The sequence below is a fragment of the Astatotilapia calliptera genome, chromosome 23, assembly GCF_964374335.1.
Source record: "Astatotilapia calliptera chromosome 23, fAstCal68.1, whole genome shotgun sequence".
NCBI classification, from domain to species: Eukaryota; Metazoa; Chordata; class Actinopteri; order Cichliformes; family Cichlidae; genus Astatotilapia; species Astatotilapia calliptera.
The window spans coordinates 21,515,625-21,543,612 of record NC_137443.1 but is presented as its reverse complement, the minus strand read 5'-3'; the positions used below and the strand labels follow the sequence as shown (position 1 = coordinate 21,543,612).

Genomic DNA, 27,988 nt, shown 5'->3' with positions numbered 1-27,988 from the left:
TCGCTCCTGTTTTTATCACTTGAGAAACATTGCTAAGCTGAGTCCCATTGTATCGCGCTCCGAATTAGAAATTGTCATTCATGCATTTGTTTCATCTCATCTGGACTATTGTAATTCTTTGTTTACTTGTTTATGTAAAGCCTCTTTGGAGCATCTGCAAGTTGTTCCGAACGCTGCTGCAAAGCTTCTGACCACGTCCTCCAAGTTTTCCCATGTCACACCCCTGCTGATTCAGCTGCACTGGCTCCCCGTTAAATTCAGAATCCAGTTTAAGGTTTTGACCTTGACTTTCAGGGCTCTGCATGGACAAGCACCAACATATATAAGTGAACTTTTACATCCATACATTCCCAGCAGGTCCCTGAGGTCATGTGACCAGGGCTTGCTTGCTGTCCAACACACGAGGCTGAAAACAAAAGGCAACAAAGCTTTTGGAACTGTGGCCCCCAGATTGTGGAACTCTCTCCCTTTGAGCCTGAGATCTGTGGACTCAGTGGTCGCTTTTAAAAAGCAGCTAAAAACTCATCTTTTTAAACTTGCTTTTGGTTGATTTTGATTTTTAGGTTTTAGCTTCTGTGAAGCACTTTGTGATTTTTTTATCTTGAAAGGTGCTATATAAATAAAGTTTTGTTTTACTTACAAAACAATAAACCATCAACAAATCATGCCGACAAACCCAGCAACCAACTAAACAACAAATCAATGTGCCAACAACCAAACTAACCAAGGACTACCCAAAAAAACTATCTATAAACCAAAGCATAACCAATTTACAGACAAGCCAACCTACTTAACAATAGAATCGCCAACAAATCAACCAACAAACTAACCTACAAACTAAACTGTTAATCAACCAACAAACCAGTAAACTAGCTATCACATGAAACAAACAAACTTGCCAAAAAATAATAATAAAAGAGCCAGCAAACCAACCGAATTACCCAACATTACCAACCCACCATCCGACCAACAAAATAACAAATAAACCTACTATTGAATCTACAAACAAAACAACCAGAACCAACAAATAAACTAACCGACATACAAAACAACCTACAAACTATGAAACAACTTTACTAAATGAATAAACTTAACATTAACTCATACGACAGAGCAACACAAGCAGCAATAACAAAACAAGTAAAAACAAAAAGGCCAAAAAACAAACTAACAAAACCAACCATCAAAACAACAAGCAAACTTACCAACAATCACATAAAGCAACAAATTAAATTAAAAAATAACCAACCAGAAAACCTACAGAAAAAAAACAAAAACAACCAATAAAAAACCAACAAATTAACAAATAGACTGAAAACAAACTAACAAACTAAGCAACAGTAAAGCAAACGTAAATTAATAACTAGAAATCAGGAAATTAACTAACCAACAGACCAATGACATACAGCATATAGGGTTTTAAAAAAATAAAATAAAATAAAACTCAGTTTCCAAACCTTAGAATAACCTGCAATTTTTAATAAAATACTCAAACTATACCATATCTAAATATTTATTTAAAATATATGGACTGAAAATGACTTTTTTCAGTCAGTGCATGAATGGAGGCCCTGTGTAAGATTTCAAAATGAGCTGTACTCTGCTGTGAAATGCACCATACAGCATTGATTTTAGCTGTTTAGCTGTTTTTTTCAGGTTACTTGACATACTCTCTCCATATTATCAACTGGTTAGTACCACGTGGGAGTTTTGTACCCGTAGTTGGGAATTACTGATGCCATCTCCGTCTTCAGCTGCAGGCAGCTTTGCTAAGGTTTGAGTGTTTGCAAAAGCTTGTCGGTCATAAAGAGCCTGTCAAACTTGGAGCCCTGAGAGACGCCTGAGAATGTAGCATTCACTGTAAAAAACATTCCTCCGAAGGTCTTTAAACTCTCTGCAGGCAGGCCTGTTTGTCGCCCCACCATGAGCTCAGGCTGTAAAATGTCCACCCGCTGATGGTGCTGATTGAAGGTGACACTTGGGCACTTTTGGGGCTCGCTGTAGTTTGGACAAAATCTCTTTCCAGCTTTTGCTCTACGTACAATCTCTGAAAGATACATTTGAAGTTATTCTGGCTTTTTTTAAACACACCTTCAAGCACAACAATGTACTTTGGTTGTTACTGGATGGAAGTGTTAATGCCACTCTGGAGAATGATGCAAGTTCATGTTTCTGCTAACACCTAAAATATGAGTTTGAGGCACGAACCCGAAGCAGAATTTGTGACCTCACAGCTGTAGTTTGAAGTCCATCCTGCTCCAACAGCCAACACAAACACACACAGTGAAGTGAAGTGGAAACATGAGCCTGGACGTCCAGTGATGTAGGAGACATCTGGTATGCAGCAGCTAAAGTTTAAAAATGAAAAATGCTCCCATATACATAGATTCTGGGTTTCTTTATGAGGGAGGAGGAGCAGATGTCACTTCAAGAATTTCCAACAGTTTTGCTGAACTTCTGAATGGCAGATTTAAGTGAAGCTGCCAGACTCATGTAATCATCTTCATTCTGTCCAATCTCAAACTTTGTTTGTCCGAGCTTTGTGTTTCTGCAGCATAATATTTTAGATAGATGGATTAAAAAAACAGACACATGAAGGGAAATAAGTCTGTGATTGACCTCATCCTGGGAAAACTGCAGATACACCTGATCAAGTCTTTAAAATGAAGACTCAAAGACTGTAATGAATGTAGCAAAGCAGCGAAATACTGGAGAATTATCTAGAATTTCTCTGATCTTTAACAATTTTGTAGTAACTGTATCTATAGGATATCTAGTGTGTGTCAGATTAACCAATTATAGACTTCTGTTGTTGCATGACTTTGTTAGAGATGCAGTGGTAGCTCCAAAAGCGAGTCAGTCCCTATTGACTTCCATATTAAAATGTCCAACTTTACAGAAATAAACATATTTATAGCCTGATATAAAAACAGTTTTAGCCTCTATAGATAGTACCCTTCATAACAACTGTAAAAGGAAACAAACTAACCCATCTGGATTTTGCAAGGCACATTGGGGATGTGGCCTCTCTCACTGACAGGTAGCAGCTAATTGGAGTCCTTGAACTGGGCCTCTGGAATGTGTTTGTGCTGATGGAGCCTTTTGGAACATTTCTAATACAATTATTTCATAAATAATGTGGCTTTCAGTTAGTTAAATTGTCTTTAATTTTAAGCTTTTGATGTACTTTTCTCCTTTTATTCAGAAAGAGCTTAAAACCTTCCAACAGCTGACTAAACTTTACCAACAGAATGTGACAAGTCAATGAAATCATAACTTTATGTCCAAGACACCAACGGTTGTGAACAGAAGTTTAGAAATATGATTGTCATGGTAATTTGGGGCTTTTAATGATTTCTTCAAACTGTTCTTTTTCCAGACTGGGATGATTGTACAGCCCAGTGATGCTGGTGTTCCAGCACTTTCCAGTTAATGGCAGCCTTGAGTCTTGGTGTTTCCTGGGTTGTTCCTGAACATATTAACCAATTTCCTCTCATCTCAGGGTGTCTGTTTGGGTCTTCTTGCAGAGCTTGGCAAAGCGATGACGCATCACAATAACTTGTATTTAAGTACAGTTGTTTTGAACTCATGATCTTGGAATCTGCAGTTGTTTAGAAACGGCTTCCCAATCTTCCCAGCTTGTGTAAATCTACACTGGATCTACATTAGATCTTCATTGACTTTCTTGGACTCTCTCATTGTTCTAAGTATTGATCAGTCCAGTGAGTGCCGTCAAACAAATCCTTCTTATGCTGCAAGAGAAACTAGCAAGTGTGGTCAATCATAATGACTAATGAGAAGTTAATAGGCTTTAGCATTGTCAGGTTAAAATATATTGTAGAGCCTTTTGACCCAAAAAGATCAGAGAAAATTCAAAATAAATTCAAACCCAGGTACTGTTTATTAAAGACATTAAAGATGTTTGCTGTACGATCATTACACTCCTGTAAAAGAATTCAAAAAAAGCATTAAAAGCCAAAAATTGCTGTGACCCTTATGCCCATGATAAATGGATGTAAACCTCTGACTACAGCTGTATGTATTAGATTGCAAAGATAACGACTTTAACAAAGTTAAAATGTGGCTGTCACCTTGCAAAAGTGATCAGATTATGCAGCTTAGAAAACAAAGAACTTGGAAACATTAGATTAATTAGAACGAGTTGTATGCAAATCTTAAATAACTCATTAAGGCTTAAATTAAAAACCAAATAAGAATTTAACGCCAGGTTAGGGCAGGTTCTCTGCTGCAAAACATCCCCAGTCATTGTTTTTTCCCTAACAAAGTTACAGTACAGTCATACTTCATGAGTGCTGAAACCCGTCTTTCATCTTCCTCACTCAGTTATCGCCATCAATAAATGAAGGTGCTGTTAATGCACCATCTTTGCGAGTCTTATCTCCACCTCTTGTTCGGGCCCTGGTTGTATTTCACAGCCCGGGGCTATTTTCTTTCTCACTTCACATCTCTGAGAGGAGAAGGAATTCCAGTGGCAGAAGCAATCACAAGCTCCAGATCAAACGTATCCTCGGCTGAATTCCTTGACAGACTAAAATCATTTGTTCCTCTCAGCTCAGCGCTGCGTCCCCAGCATCGCTCGCTCCTCTCAGCTGGTTTGTTTTATGTGGTTTCAGCAGCCGAGTCCTCTGGGCCGCTCTGTCAGAGCCAATATTGGAATACACACAGGCTAACTGCAGCAGCAGCCGCCGCTCTGCACTCATCGAGCCCTTTCGCCTCCTGTTAGCGTCCTTTTTCATCAGCTTACCAGTGAGGATTTACATTATGTCAAGCCTGTTCTCGCCGGCAAGGCAAGACGAGGTCAGGGGAAGTTATTTCAAAGCCGCCCTGAAAGAGGTCGTCTTAAGAATGTGTTGGCGCCTCAGCCTGACATTCAACAAGGAAGGAGTGAAGAAAGTGCGTTGTCGGCACGGGGTGTGGGAACATGGCTTCAAAGACGAAAGTTTTATTGTTGAATTATTGAAGCGATCAACACTCCTCCTCCTCCTCCTGCAGGAAATGATCAAGGGGCGGACTGATGAATAATAATATTTACTCAGCCACAGCGAGAACCAGGAGACGACAGAACCTGCTGGAAAACAGACTGAGTTGACGCTTTATTTGATTTACATGAGAGTAGGCTTTATGTTTTTGGACTGGGCTCATTACCAGAGCAGTTGTTAGCAAAAAAGTGGAATGAAATTGATAGCCGTCCTCTTGCTGCTTCAGCTTGACAGGTGATCGATTCAAGTAAAACCCTGAACCTGAACCTTTGACCCTACATTTGTCTGCCATATTTTGGGATTTGGAATGACAGTACCATCCATCTATGGGACTACAGAACTGTGGCCTTCATGCTTACCAGATCTCAACTTGACTGAACAGCTATGGTGAAAAGTAAATGGACTGTTTCTTTTATAGCACTTTTCAAATCTACTTGAGCACGCACTTGTTCATACAACATGCCTTATTCACCCATTCACACTTCATCGTACAAACACTTTTTTCTCCTCCTAAGTGTTTTCTATCTAACATTTAACACTCCAATGAACTCATTGAAAAGCAATTTTGGATTCAGTATGTTGCCCTTAGATACTTAAAACTGAAGACTGGAGCACCCAAAGAACGACTACCAATCTTCTGATTAGTAGATGACCTGCTCTACCTCCCGAGCCCCACCCCACATGGTAGATGCTGGACCTTCCAGCATTATTGTTAAAGCACTAAAGGAGGGTATAGTATAAGGGTTGGAGGAACAGGGATCATCCCTCTAGTAGATCTCAACACTTTAGAATTAGTGCGAAGGAATACCAAAACACCTGACTACAAAGAATCTTCCTAACATACTTTAACCATGTTCATAAATTACAAACTACATAAGATTTTGAGAGAATCAGGTCCAGATCATAATCTGTGCATAAAAGTCACTGTGGACTGTGGTTTTAGGCTAGAGTCATGTTGGTTTGAGGGTCCTAGAAGTGACTGTATATGGATGAGTGGCTGTTAAATTATTAGCTGGCTTGGTTAGCAGGATGTATTGACAAACTGTATATATGCATCACATAGACACAGATAACTGGTAATTAAGTAATATTCAAATAAAATCCTAGAAATTTATTTACAAAAAGTAGAGCACAGACTTCTTAGATGGTCTGTAAGTACAGTTAACTGCACAGGAGGTATATTATTGGTCAAATAATTCTATTGAAATGTTCCAACAGCACAAACAAGGTCCAGAAGTCCAGTTCAGGGACTCCAATTAGTTAAGGTGAAGCCTGGCCACCTGTGTCACCAACCATTTGTGAGTAAATAATACTTTTAAGCCTTAATAACATTTAAACAAGTGAGTTGTAAAAAATAACTTATGATGGCCACTTGCTTGGTGTTAATGCTCTAGACTTGCTTTATCTCTGTTTTATTATTGGAAAGCACTTTGGTCAACTTTGTTGTTTTTAAAAGTGCTATATAAATAAAGTTGGATTGGATTGGATTGGATTATCTCACGTGGGTGTGTGGGACATTATATGGTCTTAATTATGTGAACGTGAAAAGGTTAAAGACTGTCTAGTCCTATTTTGTTGGACTTCAGGGGTGGGCAATTCATTTTCCCAAGGAGCCACATGAAAAACTGGGACTGTTTAGGAGGACTAATAGGTCCACCAGTAGAGCCCCTTCACAACAACCCCAGTTTCTCATGTGACCCCTTGAAGAAATGAGTTGCCCACCCCTGCCAAATAATTGTAATGCCTTGCAAAGTTCAGGACTGTGGTACAAACCAACTTTAGAGACCATCCTGCAAAAAACAAAAGCAAACGCTTACATTAAAGCAGAACCATTTTAAAACATCTTAAACACTCCAGCCCTGAACATCTCTAGGGATTAGAGATTGTGAAAATGCAAATGTCGAAAGGAGTCACAGTTTACATCAGCCAGTCTTGTTTGAGAATGTGATCAATGCGTAGGTAAGAAGCCAGTTCGCTCAGTGGTACTGATAATGTGTGCTGCACCTTGCATGCTGTCATGATCGCTACCTTGACCAAACCAGAGTTCTTTCAGCAGTGAGAATAGGTCGGAAGTTGATTATTTTGTGCTACATGTAACTTCTCCCCACACCATCATGTGTGAAAACAGCTTAAATCAGGCACACTTTGAGCTAAATACAAACTGAGCTGGATACAAACCTTTGGTATTTTCTAGAGATATCTTGGATTTATATCTATATATCTATATATTTACTAATAAACTAAATATCTTGTTGGAATGGCTTGTGACAATCACATTTATGAGAATAAAAGTTTGACATTGTATAGCTCTGCAAACATCATAAAGACCTGGTTGGGCTCAGTTGGTTTCTTTAATTGTTACAAAAATGGTCCTTAAGCCCTACAATACACATTAAAACGACATTTTTAGGACTATCATTTATATTTTGTTGGAATATTGGATGCTTAAGTTAATCATGGCTAAAGTAATCCCAGTCAGCCAAAGGCTGAGGCTTCAGATTGCTCCAAACGCTCTGTTTCATACATTATTTTTCTACTCTTAGATCTTTATGATGTTAGAGAGAGTGGATGTCAGTAACCCAGGCAATTATAGACATACAAGCTCAATTGGCCTGCTTTCAAAGTCTTCTGTTGGGCCCAGGAAAAAAAATGCTTGAAATTGGCTTAGTAGGTGCATTTTAAACATTAATATTGCTCTTTGCATGGCATTGCATAGTGTTTCCTAAACTACAGCCAAATAGTTTTTTTTAGATACTGAAAAAAAATGTATTTCTGATTCTGCTGTGGATAACCTGGGCTGGAAGGACAACACAAAACACATGCATTTAAAAAAATCAAAGTCAATACTGTATTTCTTAGAAATATACAAAGGATATTTACATATAACGAGCACAACAAACTGTTTTCAACAGTGTAAAAAAGAAGAAAGCTTGAGTCTCTGCTCTGAAGTCTTCTCCTCTTCTCTCTGTGACAGCACGGCCAAGTTATCAATAATTCCAGTCACAAATCAAGTCTCTGATGCCCAAATCTGAGATGCCACAGTTAATCTCAGCAGCAATGCAGCAATCAAATCACAGCTCACCAAGGGAAGTGGCTGTAAACTTGATGATAGATGGAAAAAAAAGAATAGTGAACTGTTTTCTCCTTGACAAATATTAAAGTTGAACTCAAGTAATTTACAGTGTGAAAGGTTTTAATTGAGTACACAGATAATTACCTGGTTGAATTTGCACGTTTTTTGAATATAACTATACGCACAACATGTGTTTGTTGTATCTGAGGCAGGCACTTAGTAAACTGATCTTACTGCAGACCTGTACAACAACTGAATAAACTCCCTTGTTCATCATTTTTGCTACCTAAGGCAAAAAAAAAAGAAAAAAGAATGATATGGCTTTTTGAAAAGACTAAAAAAACTGCCATTTTAAATAATTCATAAACAAGACTGTACAAGGAAACAACAGGCAGGCTACAGAAGCTTTCAGCTCACAATCACACCAATTCCAACTGCAGGGTTGAAGGGTTATTCTGCATCAGGGGTTCAAAATGTCTGCACACAGTTTGAGGCTAAGACATCAAGTTGAGGAACTTGCTCTCCTCTGCTAGAGCAGTCAGCAGTGAGCTCATGTCCCCGATGGCCATGTTCCCTGTCCCCGCAGGCACCGAAGGCAACGTGACCGAGTTCCTGGGCGTCGTGAGGCGAGAGGAGCTCTGGGACAAACTCTGGAGCAGACCTGGACTTAGCGTTCCCGACACGAGGCTGGAGTGATCCCCATCATCCAGCATGCAATCAAAGTCTATTTGGGCCTGCTCCAGTGCTGTGGTACAGTCACTGGTTCTTGCCGTCTGATTGGCGCTTGAAGTGGGAGGCACCACCTTGTTACAGTTTACATTACCATTAGGCTCATATACTTGAATCTGCCCTGTGTAGTACAAGGCATTGTCATTAGCATTATTGCTGCGGTGAAGTCCTAAAACTCCAGCAGTGGATAATTCGGAGTTAGCATTAGCAGCTTGCATCATTTGCTGCGTAACTTTTGGAACTGAAGGGTTCTTGTTCAGAGATCTCGGTTCGGTTGGTGGCCTTGGCTGAAAATTGTTCTGATTTCCAACTTGTGAGGGATTTGGGGAGTTCATGTTACATATTGATGTGTCAGTGTGTTCAATTTTTATCTGCACAGGCTGAAATCCAGCATCAGCAAAGTGCAAGTCAAAGGTCTCCATGTCACATGACTCCTGTTTGCAGTTGCTCCCACTAATGGTGTTAATGCAAGGCTTATAGGTGGTGTTACCATTCCTGTCATAGGGCTGGATGCCTTCAATTAACAGGGCTTCATTGAGATTCGATGGCTGCTGGAATCCTTGTTGCTGGAGGCAGTTTGCTCCTGGCTCGGAGTTCAGCTGAATGTACCTCTGCTGCATTGTGAGGTTCTGATTCAACTGCTGGTTGGAGCTGAAATGGTTGCTAAGAGATCCAAAATTGTGGTTTTGCTGGAGCACAGCCAGGTTCCCTCGAACCTGTAGTCTGGAGTACTCCTGGGAGGCATCCATGAGTCCTGAACTTGCTGGAACATTGGATGGCGAAGGTGGACACATCTGTTGCTGTTGACCTGGACTATTCCTCGAAGTGGGTAAAATCTGTGAGAGCAGATTCACAATAGCCATCCTTCTCTGACTGAAGTGCTGCTGCTGGATAGCCGAGGCTCCTTGGAAATCTTCATTTGTCTTGTCTCCATTATCAGGGATGTGACTTGTTGTCTCCATGGTAGCATTCTCTGAAATGCTTGGTGGTCGCAGACTATAAGGGTAACGGTGAAGACCTCCATCTGATCGATGACAGTCTTGCTGAGATAAACGTCGGTGATCTGCTGCAGGAGGTGGACAAGGCTGGATTGTCACCCTTCCACTCAGCGTGCCCATGCTGTTGTAGCGGTGCAACTGCGACTGGTTTAAAGTTTCTGGGGCAACCTGTCTCACAGGGTCACTGGCTCGACGGGGGATGTTAGATGGGACTTCGTGGGGCATCAAACTTCTTGTGGCATAGCTGCTGTACTGTCTGAAAGGTAGGCCTTTGTTGGTGGAGGGTTTCTGGGAGTCCTCATACAGGGCTGCATGGGATTGCAGACACATTTGGTCCATATATGGAAGAGGTGTAGGTGGTACGCCCCCAGTGGCAGCTGCATATTTTGCCTTGAGACGGTAGTGTTGGGCTGGGGTCAGGCTCAGAGGGCTGGGAAGACCCACTGCTCCAAACACTCCTGCTCCTCCGCCACTCCCACCACACTGACTAGCCTGACTTGAACGCCGTGAGATGTCGGCAGAGATGGGGTCGTAGGAGTCCGCAGAGCTGATGTTGCTGGGGCGGTTGGCACCAAATTGTGAGGCCTGGCTGGAGCGCCGACTGGAGAAACAAGGGGAGATGCCTGAGGAGCGGCGACTGAGGGTGTAGACTGAGCTCAAGGTGCTGGAAGTGCTATCACGTCTCTCGGAAAGGTTTTCTAGCACAGTCATTTTACTAGAGCTCAGTTCACCAAAGCTAGAACCAGGGAAGGACGCCGGACCCCCACCCATATTTTGGCTCTCCAGGAGGGAACCTGTGAACAAACAGACGAGAATGAGAAACTCTAGATCTAGAGCTACTTTGTCAAGCTTGTGGAGCTTTTTTTCAGGTATTTTTAAACTCAATCGAACAAACATAAAATACTAGGAACTTGCTGGTGGACCAAATGTAGTGCGTTTCATTGAATTAGATTCTATCTGAGGGGGCAGTGGGTGTATGTGTTCATATGAAAGAAGGTGCACCTGCTCTTTCTACGTCAATTAATGCCACAAGTAATACCACATATACTTTTTCCGCAATAAAAAACAGATCAATATTCAGATAGCTCACTGGGCAGTTTCTCATTCTAGTCCATGGTCTTGATGAAAGTCCTTTGTTGTGCTCTGCAGCTTCAGTGAGTTCAGCACAGCAGCATAAACCTCCATCCTCCAGAGTAGAAGGACTACCACTCAGAACTGGAAAAGCACCTGAATAATGTGAAGGATCCCTGGGTCTGCCTTGGTTGGACATACTTGAAACATCTCTCTCAGGTGTCCAGTCAGATACTTTGGGTACCAGGGAAGGACTCCATGTAATCATGTTCATTTTATTAATCTTCTCCTAAATGACTGAGCTCATCACCTCCAAAGCTGGTCTCAGACAAAGTGCTAAGGAAGCTCAGCACATATCCATGATCCTATTGTTTCTACCTACAGCTTATGGCCATGGATGAGGATGGAACAAAGATGGATCTAGTAAACTGACAGTTTCAACCTTCACACTCAGTTCTTCTGCACGGTTATAGGAGGATTGTCCAAGTAAAGTCCTGTCCAAGTCTATTCATGTGTGGGAAACGTTAAAGTAAAGTGTCCACCTGCTTACTAATTAGTTCTTGGATTGGAAACCAAATCACCTAAGAAAAGTGTTAACTATGGAAAAGTTTCTATATTTTTAGTGAAAGGTTGAAGTGAAGTGAATAACTGTCAAAGCAGCTTTAATCTAGACTTTCTATCAACTCACCGCCTGCCAGTATGGGTGGGAGCTTCGTCCCGAGGACCACAGGTGGTGTTGGGTTGTTGGTCCACTGGCAGGAGTCCCTCACTGTCTTCAGTTTCTCCTTCTTGAGATGCTCCAGGCGCTGGCTGGTGCTGAATTGCTTTCTAAAGCGAAGACCCACCGCTGCGACCCCACTGGTGGAATCTTCAAAGCCCAAGGACTCCACAAACGGCAGGTCATCCAGGGTGCTGAGGTCCCCTAGGCTCCCCCCGCTGTGCGCCGCCATCTCTACTCCACTGTCATTGTTGGTGGCACTGCCAAGTGGTGATGGTTCGCTGCTACATGATGACTGACCACCAGGGCTGGACTGATACATCTGTGAAGAAGGAAGAGAAAGAGAAGGAATGCAGAAAATGAGATTTAAAAAAAAGAACATGAGCAAAACAGAAAGAGACACAATAGTTTGTCCTAAAAACAGCTTTTCTGTAGTAGAACAAAAATGGGACAGTGGTTAACATGGCATGAAAAACAGTGAATCAGTGAGTCTTTTATCCTCCCCCAGCTTAATTGTAAATAATGAGTGTGTTTTTTGGGGATGGGGGTGAAGAGGTGGGGGCGCACCACAGATTACAGACTGTCTTAGTCTGTCTGTGAATTAGAAATGGGCAGGATGAAAGGCTGCTTGAGCCTGAGCCAGAGCGCCGGGCCAATCATCACAACATGTGATCACATTTCCCTCTCCAAAAAATCAACTGTCAGGGTGGAGGCTGCTCAAGCATTTAGGTGAAGCTTGTTGTTCTCTTACCTTCACAACTATATCTTTCGATGTTAGTTTTGTTTACATCAAATTCGAGTTAACAGAGGGTTTAACATGATGACAAACCTCTCCAGTCGGACTAAGGACAGCAATGATTAGACGGTGTATATCCACTGCCTGGCCTGTTTCCTTGCAGTCTCTAATATATTCGCTGCTAAAAAAGCTGTCTTGATCACAGCTTGCTGGTTGGCTCAGTTTGCACAACCAATTCCCAGTGGTTGAATATTCATCCAGGAGTGACTTTTATCATGGTCTGTGATGGGTGTTTGATAGGTCTCTGCTGTGAATGTAATCCTGTGTAATGGAAAAATGTACACCGTATCATTTCGAGATAACAACGTCATGCATAAATAACTCCCTGCTTGTTTCAGATGACTAAAATCTCAGAAACTAACTGGATGCAATTAATTCCAATTTAATTATACAAATTAAACAAATCCCATTAAAAAAAACAAAAAAACCCCCAAGAAAAGCTACTTCAATAAGAGATTAGGCAATGTAGAGTTGTTTTTAATATTCTACCCTGAAAAGGATTATAGTCCTTCTTGACTTTTGGTACTTTAAACAGCTGTTACTGAAATAGGGCAGGGCTTCTCAGACGTTAATCAAGGACCAGCCCCCATGCCAGAGGTTAAGCCCAGTGCTTTGGAGTCAATGAAATTGACCTTTCCACCATGTTTGTGTTTTGTGTGCCTTTTGGCATGTTTTAGTTGCCATTATCTGACACATTTGGCTGTTTTGATGAGTGAAATTACAGAGTTTATTTTTTGGGTAGTGGCTTCATCCATTTTATATTTAAAGCCTATGGAAATGGTGGCAAATATATGGCAAGTTATAGTCTCATCAAGAAAATTACAGTGAAAAAAACTGCAGTTTTATCAATAAAATGCTCTGTTTGTCTTGCTGGAATACCAGCATTAAAAAGAAAAGCATGAGACTTAAAGTATTTCTAGCAGTATTTCAAGTTGTTTAGATTATACTGCAGTTGCTAAAAACAAAACTTCTGAACCTGACTCAACGTGATTACACACAAGTCTGTTGCACACTTGCATAAATCAACGGTTTATGAAATGTGACCATTTTTTGATTATACAGTACTGTGCAAAAGTCTTGAGCCTCACATCATTTCTTTAGACTTAGCTAGGAAAAGGGGAACAACTGGACTCGTAAATGGAAATAAAGCATACGGCAATTCAAATGAGCTGGAAAGGTTTCTTGTCATTTCATTAATGACTGATAGTGCTGCACCGTGGGTTTCTTTTACTGCACTGGTAGTGTGTTTGGGATCATCATGCTGAAAAAGGTGCTTATATCAATCAGATGCTTTTCAAAAAATATTGCATTGTGGATCACAGTTTGATGGTACTTTTCTCTGTTCATATCTCATCAATTTTGACAAGATCTCCAACACCACTGAGTTATATGTAGCCCAAAACCATGACAGAGCCTCCACCGTGTTTTACAGATGTCTGTAGACACTCACTGTTGTACCTGACCACATCTGTACATACTGATAATGATTTTCACCACAGATTTTTTTATTTGGATTCATCACTCTATCAGAGCTGCTGCTGATTTTCAGTCCAGATCTTGTATAATCCAGCCTCAGTCTTTGCTCCTTGGTCCCCTTCATTAAAAATGGCTTCTTATCAGCCAAACTTCCACTGAGACCATTTCTGATGAGGCTTCAGTGAAGGGCCACATACATCTTAATATTTTCAAGGACACACTGCACACCATGATGAGTTATGACAAGTTTTCAGCTAATAGCTCTTTGGGAATCACCTTGGTGCAAAAATTCTATTTTGTTTTGGTCTGTCTTTGGCACATAAATTATGTGTTTATGTGACAGGCAGCTCGTAATAAAGTGGCCAAAGATGCAATTCAAAATGTGTTCTTTGTTAACTTGTTTGATTCAGGTGTGCTGACACCCTGTGTCAGCACACCTGAATCAAATAATTAGTTCATTACCAGCCCTCTGGAGAACTTCAAGACATGTTGACGTCATTTAGCCATTTAAATCAGCTGTGTTGGATCAAGGACAACCCTGGTGTAGACACAACACTGTTTCTTCTGTTGAGAGTTAACAATCCTCTGGAAATGGACAGGTACAAGGAATGGAATTAAAATTAATGAAAAAGTAGCCAGTGTTTAAAAAAAAATTGAAAGACCTTCAAAGAGCCTGAACTAATATTGCTCACGGCCACTTTAAAACATTACAAGAAAATCTGGCACCTTGGAATGAAAATGAGGAAAGGAATGGGAGAGGGTAATGAGGCATAACTCAAGATGGCTTTACAACAAGAGTGGGGAGAATAAATCTGGAGGTGTTTGGGACTTTGAAGCTGCTGTTCTTTGGTCATAATGTAATTTTGGAAGTGAATCAGTGCAATGGAAAGGAAGGAAGTTGAAAGATGGTAAATAAAAAGGACTTTAAATAATGTACAATAGTTATAAGCCACAGATGAGCTCACCTCAGTAAGGTCTGTCCATAAGGAAAGTCAGAAAGGAGAGAGAAATGAAAACAATGAGGAAGGAAGCTGAAGAAAGGTTAGAACAAAAAGGCATGCTGGACTAAAAGAAGAGAAATAAGAGAAATACTTCATTAAACAAAAGAGGTTTATACTAGAGTTGTTAGAATCAAAAGCTGTGTAGTAAAGTCAGCATGCAGTACATAACTCGTCTAACTTTGTGCCCCTGTGTGTGTGTGTGCAGATTTGAGCGGTCTTACCATAGAGTTTTCTGTCTTGATGGATTTGACCTGCAGGTAGTCCTCCACACCTCTGGGGGAGCTGTTGTCCAATATTTTGTCTTCCCTGTGGGTTCGCTCTCTTGGACCCGTCTCATTCTCGCTGTTCTCCCGGGGTGGCAGTGGTCTGGGTGGCAGGTCGCTGCGCTGCTTCTTGGTGACGTGGGCCTCAGGGCCGTGCACTGTCTTCACGTGCTTCCTGAGAGAGCTGGGATCGGTGTAGCGCTTGGTGCACCCGGGGATCTTACATACGTAAGGTTTCTGTAGGTGCAGAGAAAAAATCATTCAATGCTGAAATAAAAGACTGAAAACTACCGAAAACTGCAGTTCCCAAATGTTATGGTGGCCACATCCATCTTTATATATACGGTCATTAGAGCCTGCATATTCACTGTGAGGGTACATAGTGAACTGTGACTCCAGCAGGCTGTGCAGATCTGCTGTCAACAGCTGTTAGCACTGAACGTTTAATGAGGAAATCAGCAGAAACAATCAGTGACTTTGGGATTCCTCAGCAGTCAGAGGCAACCTGCAGGTTTTAACTCCCTCTCTAATGCTGCGGACCTTTTTTTATTGAGTTGTATCTGAGCTGCATGTGAGCAGCTCAGTGTGACCGTGGGCTGTTGCAGCGATGCCGAATTCCCACTCTGCAGTCCCACTGAGCGCTCTGAAACACTGCCAGGATTCATTTTCTGCTCCTGCAGGTGGTCTGGCTCCTGCAGGGGCGGCAAGCATGATTCGCCCTAATGCATTGTGGGCCGTGGAGCTCATTATGCCTCCACCTCATTATTTACTCACAAATGTCTGCAAGACTTGCACAGGGGGACACAAAGGGTGCCGGCACCACTTCGTACAGACACAAAGGAACAAACCTGCTGCCCAACATGAAGCCTTCAGCTCACCTGAGGCGGAGGTGAACTGCTGTCACTACCTGCAGCCTCACATCTCCACCACTTCAATCGCAGCGCTCTGAGAGAATTTGTTATGCAGCTCCATAAGAGAGTCTGTGTGAAGTTTCAGTGAGCGGAGAAGTCTTTTGTACCTCGTTCGAGTGCGTCCGGTTCTGGTGCTTGGCCCGGTCCGAGGCGTTTGAAAAGGCTTTGTTGCATCCTTCGTGCTCGCAGACGTATGGCTTCTCGCCGGTGTGCGAGCGCAGGTGGGTTTTTAGATTCTCCAGGCGGGAGTAGGCCTTAGAGCATCCCTCAAACTGCACAGGAAGACAGGAAATAATTAAGTGACTCTAACAAACAAATGGCAGCAAAAAAATAAAGACAAAACACAGATAACTGTCTGGATAAACAGTTAAATAACCAACAGGGTAACACAAGGCCTTCATAGTGGACATCCTAATATTTGTGTGGTACTTTAAAAGTAGATATTCACTTCTATTTATACAAGTAAAGACTTTAAATCATATCGTGAGACTGATAATTATGATTAAAGCTTCAGTCACACAGGCAGAAAAACCAGTTGGAGACCAGTTGGTTGCAAAGCAGCAGTTTAGCAATTTTTTTGGAACAAAACTTAAATATACTGTTACAGGTTATAAATCCATCAACTGGGGTTTGGGTCAAAACCAGGGGTTTACAGATGTTGTTTGGGTATAAATTCTTTTAATCTGACAGTAAAATGATGAATGCTTCAGTAAGAGGAAGTCTGAAGAAATCTGTGTGTTTTCCAGATGTGTGCATATGTGCAGTTGCTGGTGTTTAGAAAGCATGAGGGGCCCTGTGGGAGCCTGAAGAGGGCGCAGAGGCCATCCGTTACCCACCGTGCACTTGTGTGGTTTCTCCCCCGTGTGTCGGCGCATGTGAACCACCAGCATGTACTGAGCTTTGAAGGGCTTCTGCTCCCGCGAACAGTCCTCCCAGCGGCACACGAACTCCTTCTTCTCTCCGTGGATGTGGTCGTTATTGATGTGCTGTGGGACACACACACACAGAGAAATGAGAGGGTTTTCTGGGGAGAGCTGTCCACTAAGAGGCTCCCACGTTGTTCCCGGTTTAATGTTTCTGTGGAAATCCATCTTATCAGCGGAAATCTCAAAGGAAGGCTGCAGCAGATGAAAGTCTAATTGGGAATACGTAGACTGCCTGCGACAGTGGAAATGAACATGGGTTAAAGAGCGAAATCAGACAGCTCACTAAAAACCATTTCTTCTTAAAATAAATCATATTTTTTCTTAGCATTTTCGACAAGCTTCATCCTTTTATTGTGAGTGTATTCAAAATTGACCTTTTTCTCTCTTATGTGTCTTTGAAACCTCAAATTTATTCCTGCTTTAACAGATTTTTGAGAGAATAAAATGCCCTCAAAAACTCAATAGAGCCTCCCGTGGAAGGTTATTGACTTACCTGATTATCTAACCCAAGCGGAAGACAGTTTGTTGTAATATTTGCACAAACACAATTATTTTCGTGATTACAACTGCTTGACTTCCTCTTTTAAGGACCGTTCAACCCCAAAATAAATGATCTATTCTTTCCTCATGCTCTAGTTTGATTTGGTATCTGTTTTAAAGCTATCAGCTGTCAGAAATTCTGCCTTTTCACCAGTATAGTTAAAGTAAAATGCACTTGAAGACCCGATGACTGTCTCTTTTCAGAAATCACTACAGGCATCAACTATTTTTTTCTACCAAATAACATTTGCTATATGTGTCACTGTGCAGAAGGAATCGTGCATATATTTGTGTAAGGATGTCGTGTGCACCTTTAGGTGAGCCACAATCTTCCTATGTGTAGTGGATGTAGACAGTGAAAGAAAATAGTTCCCACATGCTGTAGCCCCTACACAGTTGTGGATTTTTAATAACAGAGAGCATAAAGTAGGGATCGTGAACCTGTGACTGTTCTGGCTGTCTCCAACTGCTCACTTTGATGGAAATGAATAAGTCCAAATTTAGTTTTTTTTTAAGAATATCACTGCGTTTACTGGTCTGAGGATTGTTGTATTTATGACTAAAGTTGGGTCATCTGCTAATCAGAAGGTTGGTGATTTGATGATGTAAACTATGATCCCAAATTAAAGTCAAGCATTTGGTTTCAAAAAGCCAAAATTGCTGATGTCCCAAAAACTGGACGACTCACGCCTAAACTATCTAGACGGACGAGCATCACTACAGATCAGAAGAAAAATATGTAAAATGGATTTTGAGATGAATTCTTCCTTTAAATAAGCTGCCAGCAATGTTGGGAAATATGCTTACATGATTTATTCCAGACAAGTCCCCCAAAAAACTTCCTTCAATTACATAAAGTACTGATTTAACCAAATTCCTCTGAGAAGCCACAGGACTGATATTAGTGGTGTTAGGATGAGTCACCTGCTGATATCTCGCGGTAAAGACTAGTGTATCCATCCACTTTCCACCTCCATGCTGTGTCTTTGTATGCAGATACAGCCAGTGAGCACAGGTTTTGATCATGTTACTGATCAATGGAAAAATGATTCCTCACATGTTTACCCTTGAATCTAAAGAAAACAAATGAGTGGAGCTCTGCCAGGGAGAGGATAGGATCTAATGAAGTTTACAGGAAATGTGGTCTCGATTTGTAAAAAACAAGGGCACAGCTGACAATTACCTCGACCACAGACTCATTTGTTTACAGCGCTGCGATCAAAGCATCAGAATCATGTTGAATCTGAAGCTCCGGTGTTTGAAAATGCCACACATAGCAGCTTTAAAAGTCTGTAAACGGTCACAGAGCTGGTTTATGTGAGACTTTCCTCAGATGGACAGAAGAATCGGGGTTTAATGAATGATGGACAGCAGCCTCCCAGCCCTGCAGGACCCTCACTAATCCTCCTCACTCTGCTGCCTCTTTTCTCTCTCTGCTTCACTGCAACTGAGGAATGCCTAAGACCCTTTCAGCCAAGACTCTGCGTGCTGCGATGAGAAAAAATGAAAGCGATGATGGTTTGGAGGTCAGCTCGTCAGCCAGAGGAAAAACTCAAAACAAGCATGTACAAGAACTGAATGAACACAGAGGTTGTTTTCAGTGTCCAGGTAGATGTTCACGTAGATGATCAAAGAGCTCATTCCTGACCTTTGGAACAGAAAGTCAACATTTAGTTTTTAGGAATTAAAAGATTTTATTTCCCTTGTTTCAGGGCAGATTTTCTCATTTTCAGTATCAAATTTGATCCCGAGTTGTCTTCCAGTAAGGTCGGCATTAAACTTGCAGCTTCATAATGTCAGGACCAAATAGGAGACATTACAGCACCTACGTTCAACTCTTATTTGTATCGAAGTAATGTTGCTGTTATATTTAGTTAACTTATTTCTCTAGGTAGGAGAACACAGCTAATGCAGATTGTTTTTTACAGCCATAAAGCTAACACTAGTATTCCATCTCTTGAGTGGAAAAGGTCAGCTAGCCATCCAAACCATCTGGTAACTTAGCAGGCCAAATTTCAAATGATTTATCATCTGCAAAACTGGAGACTCTCTGCTGTCCTGTGAAAAACTAAGCACAAGCTCACTGCTTCCACTGAAATTAAGTGAGAAAGTAAATTAGCTCGATTAACTGATCATCATCAAGCTAGAGCACCTCTACAAAAGCAGAGGTTTTGTCAGTTTTCTGATGTGCAGCATTCAGGTGTGTATTAACACAATACTACACAATACTACTATCCAGGACTGGGAATCCCAGCAAGATCAGACGTGCAATACATCTCAGAGGTACATCTCAGACTCTACAGGCCTCAGTTAGCATGTTGAATGTTAAAGCTCATGACAGCACACTTAGAAAAAGACTGAACAAGCTTAGGTTTATAATGTTGCATTGAACAAAACAAAAAAGTTCAGCAACAATGTCCTTTGGATAGGTCAGACCATAATGGAGACGTTTGGTCGTAATGCACAAAACTAAACACAGCAGTCTGCACACCCTGCAGCCATCAAGTCAACTATGAACTCTTCTGTATACCAAAGTATTCCAGAGTCAAATGTGAGCCTTTTGTTTGATGGGTAAAGCATACAATGATCCCAAGAACAGCATCAAATATACAACAGAATGACTGAAAAAGACAATGATAAAGGTGTTTCAGTGGCAAAAGTCAATGTACTGAAGTAATGTTGCAAAGAAGATTGACTCCACGATGATGTGAAAGACCGATAAAGTCATACAGCAAACCATTACCTCAAGTTATTGGTGCTGAAGGTGGTTCAACAAGCTATTGAATCATGGGCAGTACTTCTCTCTTTGTCAGCAGCAGTATCTGCCAGAATGGCAGTAGTTCATGCTGTGGCATAACAATGTGTTGGATGTTCACAGGGAAACTGAGGTTTGTATATAATATGTGACGATCATAATTTTTATGGTTCTAATTTTTGTTTGGTCAGGTTTAAGGAGACCATAGTTTGGCTGCCACAAGAGGAACCCAACCAAGGTCACCAGTCTAAACAGGAGTCATTTTAACCTGTTAAGCAACAACAGAGTTTCATATAGAATACAGTTTGAGTCGCAGTTATCTATCATATTTGATATCTTCCCCCACTGAAAAAGCTATGTCCAGATGAACAGAATCAACTTTCTGGGACCTTCATATTTTACTTTTGTTTTAAATGAGTGCTTGGTGCATGATGTGTGAATGATGCAAGAAAAAATGACTAATAACATTCAGATTTGACATTCTCATTGTTGGAATTTAAACTGATTGATTTTTAACCACAACTGAGCCAAACCAAACTCTAATAGTCTAGATTTAATATCTTTATCTGAGTTTTCAGAAGCTACATTGATCATATGGTATTTATTCAAGAGGCAGATAGGGTTTTCATTGGCCTGATTTTTATGGTTTCAGGACAAATCTTTCTGTCAGCTTCATTTCTTTTAGGTTAGCAAAGGTGTTGAGATGTCAGAATATTTATCAGTTTGCAGACGGTGGTTTTTTTGCAGTCGCACACTTACGTGGACCAGCTGGTCCTGCGTGTCGTACTCTTTGGTGCAGCCTTCCCAGTGGCAGTTGGTTTCGTAAACAGCCTCGGGCTCCTGCTTACAATCGTCCCGATCCACGTCATCCTTCAGGTCCAACAAGCCACTGTGATGGTTCTGTAGAGAATCCAGACCGAACACTGTTAAACACATGTCAAGCTGTCCTTTATTTTTCTCAATATAAATGAAAAACACCGAGAGTTATTTATTCGAACTGAAATAAGCACGTTTTCTCGCCTTCATCTGAGGGCTTGTTTGCACCAAGCACATGTGGAAGCGTTTACTGCCCAGCTGTTAGGAGTCACATTCAGCTGTTTGTTCATATGTTTTACCTGCCACGAACACCAGAGATGGTAAATTACAGATTAAAGCTCGCACCGCTCCATCATGCTTCACTGAAGTTGAAGAGGTTGGCATCAGATTTGTTTTGACAACCTCAACCACAAACACACACGCGTGACTTCTGTTTACAACTCCACGTTAGCTTGTAATTCAGCAGCGTGAACGTAAATGAACCAAACACTGAAATCTCACATTGTCAGCTTTGTGTTTCTGAGTGTGTGATCAGGCGTCCGGGCTCGTCTTCAACAGCGGCAAATCTGGTAAACCTGTTGAGAAACTGTGTTTCTCAAACAGTTCTTTCAGTTTGATAAAAGCTTTCCCTGTTTTCTAAATATCGCCTCCACTTTCCCCAGTTTTCACTGTCTAAAAAACTTCCAGAATTTCCAAAATTGTTCCCACTTTTCCTTTCACAACTTTGACAAAAATCAAAGAATGTCCCAGAGTTGTGATCAATTATTCCAACCAAATGATATATATATATATATATATATATATATATATATATATATATATATATATATATATATATATATATATATATATATATATATATATATATATATATATATATATATATATATATATATATATATATATATATATATATATATATATATATATATATATTCGCGTTCCAAAAAATTACCAGACTTTCCAGTTCACAACTTTGTAAAAAATTGAAACTTTCCTCAGATGTCCCCACTTCCTGGAAGTGTCACTGTTTAAAATGTTCTCCTGCTCAGTGTCCTCACCAAGACAAATGTACAGGGACGCTCACACATGTCTGAGACACAAACTGACACGTAGTTTGTCCCACGTGGCTCCCGGTACACTTCCACCAACACAAAGACGCACACACACACTGACACACAAGGTGCTGACTGCAGCATGTTTGTCTCTGCCCCACGCACGCGATCTTCATCAATTCTGGTGGCCCCAAGACGACTGCGCGCACCGCCGTCCCCATGCATCACGCCCAAACCTGCCTCGCTATCGGAGAGAAGCCGCAAATTTGTCAAAAGGAAGAGGAAAAGGCTCCTCACATGACAATAAAGCCCGGCCAATATTTCATGAAAATGAAGTGCTCTGGCACAGTTTACAGTGGCCGCGGAGGGAGAGGGAGGGGGAGCCAAACGAATGGATGCAAAGCTCTTATCATGTGGAGTTTTTCTGTATCCGAGATGCGATTTACAAGAAGGTCACAGGAGGCTGTGGCGCATCAGGGGCCACGGATCAGGACACAGAGAGTGAAGGCAAACAAATGTTCCCACTTTCCTGTCCAAACTCCCACGCTTCTCAAAACAGTCCAAAAACGTCACCTCATGATCCAAAAAAGGTCCTGATTTTACAAACATCTGATTACTCATTACAAAAGGTCGTGACTTTTTTAAAAGCATTGTTAATGAGTGGCGCCAAAGTTTCTTTCAAAACTAAGTCCCGTCTTTCCACACAATGCCTCTTTCTAAAGAGTACTCACTCCTGAAACTACGTTCAGACTTTGTTGAGCAAATTATCTATTTACAGTTCAAGTCTCAGTTAACTTAAAGGTCATTTTACTCCATATAACCCTGATGCAAAGCAGTAAAACACATTTTTCTCTTATTCTTTCGTACCGGTGAACAGGGAGACGATGGCCTCAGTCCTTCTGCTTCAGGCTTGACCTTTGACCTTTTGGTGTTCATAGGGTCAACTGTGCTGCTGACGGCCGAGTCGCCTCTGTGGTTCTGAGGAGGGGAAAGATTCAGGATCAGACACCTTTAGATGTTATGCAAGAACATCTAGAACGGATTTAAATGAATTGAAGTAAAAGTTTATCTCCAGTAAAAATCCTGTTACTCCTGCACAATAATCATATTTTTACAGGAGGGTTACTGTAACCTAAAGTTCAAGATGTACGGAAGCCCGTGGAGGACAATATTACTATTTTGAGTGATTTATCTGCTGTTCTCCTTCTGTTTGTGTATATATTTATTGTTATTTATTTTATTTTTTGTTTGTTTTAATTTGTAATTTTCTTACTTTCTAACTTAATACTTTTTCTTACTGTATTTATTTATTGTTTTTATGCTGTTTTACATGTGATACTGGGTTATATAAATTACACTAACTTACTTTAAGTGCATTTAAGTTGAAATTTAACATTTTTTGCATTAATATGGTGTCACCCTGTGGAGTAGATTTAATATTATTTATATGAAATAGTGACAACAACAACAACAACAACAACAAGCAACCAAGACAAAACCCCACTAGAACAAAAATTAAACTATGCAAACATTTCTATATTTATCATAGAGTAATTCATATTCTCAGCTGAAAAACTCTCTAAAAAAGGCAAATCCAATTCAAAATATAACACAAGGCAAATCACCGGCCCCTGTTCCCTTCTGCAGGATCTACACGATGCCCTTCCTAACCTCTCACACAAACATCTGTAATCTGAGCCAGACTCCGAGATTAAACGACCAGATTAGACAGAGAAACCAAGTGTTGGAGTAGAGAAATGATGGGTTTGCCCCCGAGAGTTTACCGAGCATGTGCGGAGGCTGACACCGCAAATAAAAACACTGAGAGCGCCGTGACCCGGTGAGCGAGCGGAGGGCGGGATGATGACAAACAAAATCTACAGTGAGAACAAACAGCTGGAAACCGGAGCTGCAAAATTCAGGGTTCGGCTAAACAGTTATTTCAGCAGCTGGCATGGAGAAAAATACCTGGGGAACAAAAAGGGGGAATTTCCTGCAACCGCACAGAAATCAGAGGCTTCAATCATCCAGAAAGCTTCGAGTACACAAAACTCTGTCAGCTTACAGCTGTCTTAAACTTATATTATTTTCTCTGTTTATTTAAACTCAAACCAGACAAAACTGTCTTTTGTTTGAAGAACTTTAAATACTGATTCAAATATACGAGGCAGATGTTTACAGTCTTGTTTTTTAAAACGGCAAAAGAAATAAAAATGTATAAGAAATCTACAATATCTAGTAATGACAGTATTCAGATGTCAGTGTGTTTATGACTTCCACCTAAGAAGCTGTCATACTGTAAGAATAAACATTTTACGTCTGCTTAGTCAAAATAGAAAATTAACAACAGCCTTATAAGAATGTGTCAACAGAGCTGATGTTACTGAACCAGTGAAAATGTGCTTAAAAAATGACTTTTATAGAAGGAAAATGCAGCGACTACCAGAAACTGAGTACAAAAATGAAAAAATAATAATCCTTACTAGCAACAAATAAAAAGAGTTTAATGCTGAAAATCAACAAAAAATAGAAATTAGATTATTACTTCTGAAAAATGAATCCAGAACCAGGTCCTATGTGACAAGTTAAACAAAAAAGAACAAGTAGGGCTTTTTTAGCAATTTTTTTTTTTTTTTAAATCTTTAAAAAGCATTTTTTCTTTAAAAGAGGTGGAAAACCAAAAGCTCTCATTCACTTCAAGATTATTTGAACTTGTTTCTAACAGAAACTGCTGCTAAATTCTGTCCAAATCAATATGACAGCATCTTCTATAGACACATATAAATATGTGAAGACTGGAAAATATACTGAAAAGGAAAAAAACTGAATCAAGTTACAGGAAAATTTTTTTTAGACTAAATTCTCAGCTTTGAGCATTCCTCAGAAATGTGGATGTGTTTAATTTTAGTCACACACCAGTTAATCAATCAATCAATAATTCAATCAAGCCATCTGTGAAGCAGAACTCCATAAAAGGTCCAGAGCACGTGGAGCGCAGACATCAAATAACATCCACACAATACAAAAATCATTTCTAACCTGCATCCTGATACTAACCTGAACCTAAAATTATCAGCAAATATGACTTTGTGTAGAAACTAAATGAATTAATAAAATCACTTGCAGTACTTCTAAAATAAAGTGCACCGGTTCTTACATTTATCCCTGTGTGATACCATATTTGATGGTTTTAAAGGTACAGAACAGCTTCCTTTAGCACAAACTCCTCTTTCATTTCTGTAAATTAGTTTTTTTCTCCTGTACTGGAGAGGACATGACAGATCACACAGGAAAGCAGGACGGCGAGGGGCAATGAAATGGAGAAAATGATGCGAAGTGGAATCAAACCCTTGCCCCTTTACCTTGGATACCAGGTCGCTGTTGTGGGTGGAGGCAGGAAGTGAGGAGAGGCCGAGGGCCCCCTGGCGGGTGGTGAAGGTGGGCGGCGGCTGGATGAGGGGCGGAGTGTGGCCGAAGGCGCTGAGGCCTCGCTGCTGGGAGAGGAGCTGCTGGTAGGCCATGGGATTGATGGGGTGAGGGAAGGGGAAGGGCGGGCTGCAAGAGGAAATTTTTGTATAAAGGATTTTTGTATAAAAGAGAATCTCAGCGGTAAACATAAAACTTGATACTTATATTTACAATGAATAAATTAAACTTTGGTTTACTGTGCAGTTAACCTCCATTCTTTAATTATTTGAGGAAATAAAATTAAAAATGAAAATCAGAAAGAAAGAAGAAAAAACTTTGTGGCTTTTCCCTTCTGCAACATAACAACCAATCAGGAGAGAGAGAGAGAAAATCAGACACCTGAGCTGGAATAAACCTGTTCAGTCTGAGAAGGCGATCAAACACTGCAAGGGTTCAGTGATTGAGATAAAGAATCAAAACTTGTCTCATGAGAAGGTTTAAGTTCAGTGGAACTGAACCTTTGAGTGACAGATCCAGGTGTTACGTTATCTGACATCAGTGTGGGTGCGGATACCTGAGCCCGCCGACCGACAGGTGTCCGTAGGAGCTGCTGGCGGCCGAGCTGGAGCGTGAATTGTTGATGTATGCCACCAGGGAGTTGGGCGAGGTGCGGATCATCGTCTGGAGGTCGATGCTGGCGTCGGACAGCGGCGAGATAGACAGCGCCCTTTTCCTGCTGAGCCGCGGCGTCAGTCTGGGGCTTGAGAACCGCGACACTGTGGATGACACACAGGTGGGTGAACAGGTGATATTATCCATCACACTGGTAACATGTAGGTTAGCAGTGAGAGGAGTCTAAAGGAAAGACTCTTAAATCTAACGAGTCACTCTCCACCTGAATGCAGTCTACTTAGAATCAGCCTGTGTCTGCTGTTTGTGCTATTTTGGGGCGGAGGCATTAAAGCGGTGAGGGTGGAAGTGCATGCTTGCTGTGATGGATGCTGCTGCAGCATCGCTGTGACACCCAAAACCCCGCGGACTCACAACAGCCCTATCAATAAGTGCTCACAGCGAATATAGTAAACTATCTCTTCACTGACACAAACAGAGCCTGGCAGATATTACTGTAGATATTAGACAATAAACTCAAGCCTCAAGGATGCAGGAATTACACTGTAGAAGCAATCGTCTGGAATAAGTGACCTACATCCGACTGGATCTGTCCCAGTGACACAAATTTTAAATGGAGAAGGGTCGAGGGGGTTAGTTGTTGTTTGATTGCACAACACTGAGAAGAATCACCATGTTTTCAGGGTATTTCGCTTTACAACTCCCTACTTTCCTAAAATAAGTAAAGAACACTTTCAGTGGAGGGAGAATTCAAATAGTTGCAGGCTGGGTTTCAGTTTGTCTTTACATAGGGAATAAAGTATAACACTGATGCCACCTGGCTTTAACAGTTATGCATGCTGACGCTGATTTGCATAACATTATATGAAAACTGTCTTTACTGTACAGTCTAAGTCAGCGGTCCCCAACCCCGGGGGACCAGTCTGTGAGTCGTTTGATACCGGGCCGCGAGAGTTGAGGCTCGGGTGTGAAATGTATGGGTTTTTTTTATCGTTATTTTTGTTAATCATTTTTATCATTAACTCGGTTTCCCTGGGTCTTTTCCCATGTGTTATGAATAAATCTTCTGTTTTTTTGGTACCAATACTGGCTTTATTTTTTTGTATTTATCCGCAACACCTTAAAGGTGAAAATATTGTCGGACATAAACCGGTCCGCTAATGTCCACTAGAGGTGGGCTCCAAAACTTAAAATGTCCAACTTAATTTCTTTAGTTCCAGCAGAAATAAATGTGTTTACAGCTTAATAAAAAAAACATTTTTAGCCTATGTAGTTAATTTGCCCTCATGACAACTATACAGGGGAATAATTTTTTTTTTATAATTCACCTATTTAAATTGCATTAAGGCTGTCATGTTTAGGCTGTGTGCAGGCAGGATGAGGACCCAAACGCAAGCTCACGGAGGCAGGAATGAACTCAAAACACAGTTTTATTGCTGACGGAAGTTAAGGCGATACAAAATAATATGAAACTAAACTGTGAAGTCATAAAGGAACTGACTCACGAGGAAACACGGAGGGGCACACAGTCATGAGGGAGACACAGACATAAATACACAGAGGGTTAACGAGGGAAGTGGGAGCACACGGGGAACACAGCTGACAGATAATCGTAATGAGACAGGGCAGGAGTGAACACAACATGACGCATACTGACAAGAGACTGTCAAAGTAAAACAGGAAGTACACAGAGGTTCAGACAGGAGGAGAGAGAGAGCACGGGGAGAGCACAGACATAACGGGCTGGGGAAAACACAAGGAGGGGAAACGAGGGCTCACAGATACACAGAGGGGCACACAGGGGGTAATCAAATAAGGAACA

The 27,988-nt window shown here is 41.0% G+C and overlaps 1 protein-coding gene across 2 annotated transcripts in view; it reads right to left on the bottom strand.

The window, feature by feature from the left end:
* Positions 1-7,824: 7,824 nt before the first annotated feature.
* The window catches only part of LOC113016477 (zinc finger protein GLI2-like), a 93,901-nt gene continuing 73,737 nt past the window's right edge, over positions 7,825-27,988 (bottom strand). For both annotated transcript variants that reach the window (XM_026159321.2, XM_026159322.2), the window contains exons 6-14: positions 26,111-26,312; positions 25,491-25,683; positions 22,996-23,106; positions 21,017-21,157; positions 16,873-17,022; positions 16,144-16,308; positions 15,084-15,362; positions 11,560-11,911; positions 7,825-10,594 (exon numbers count right to left, since the gene is read on the bottom strand). In XM_026159321.2, coding sequence (XP_026015106.1) covers positions 8,568-10,594; positions 11,560-11,911; positions 15,084-15,362; positions 16,144-16,308; positions 16,873-17,022; positions 21,017-21,157; positions 22,996-23,106; positions 25,491-25,683; positions 26,111-26,312 — 3,620 coding nt within the window. In that variant the 3' untranslated portion in view covers positions 7,825-8,567. The remainder of the gene's footprint in view (positions 10,595-11,559; positions 11,912-15,083; positions 15,363-16,143; positions 16,309-16,872; positions 17,023-21,016; positions 21,158-22,995; positions 23,107-25,490; positions 25,684-26,110; positions 26,313-27,988) is intronic.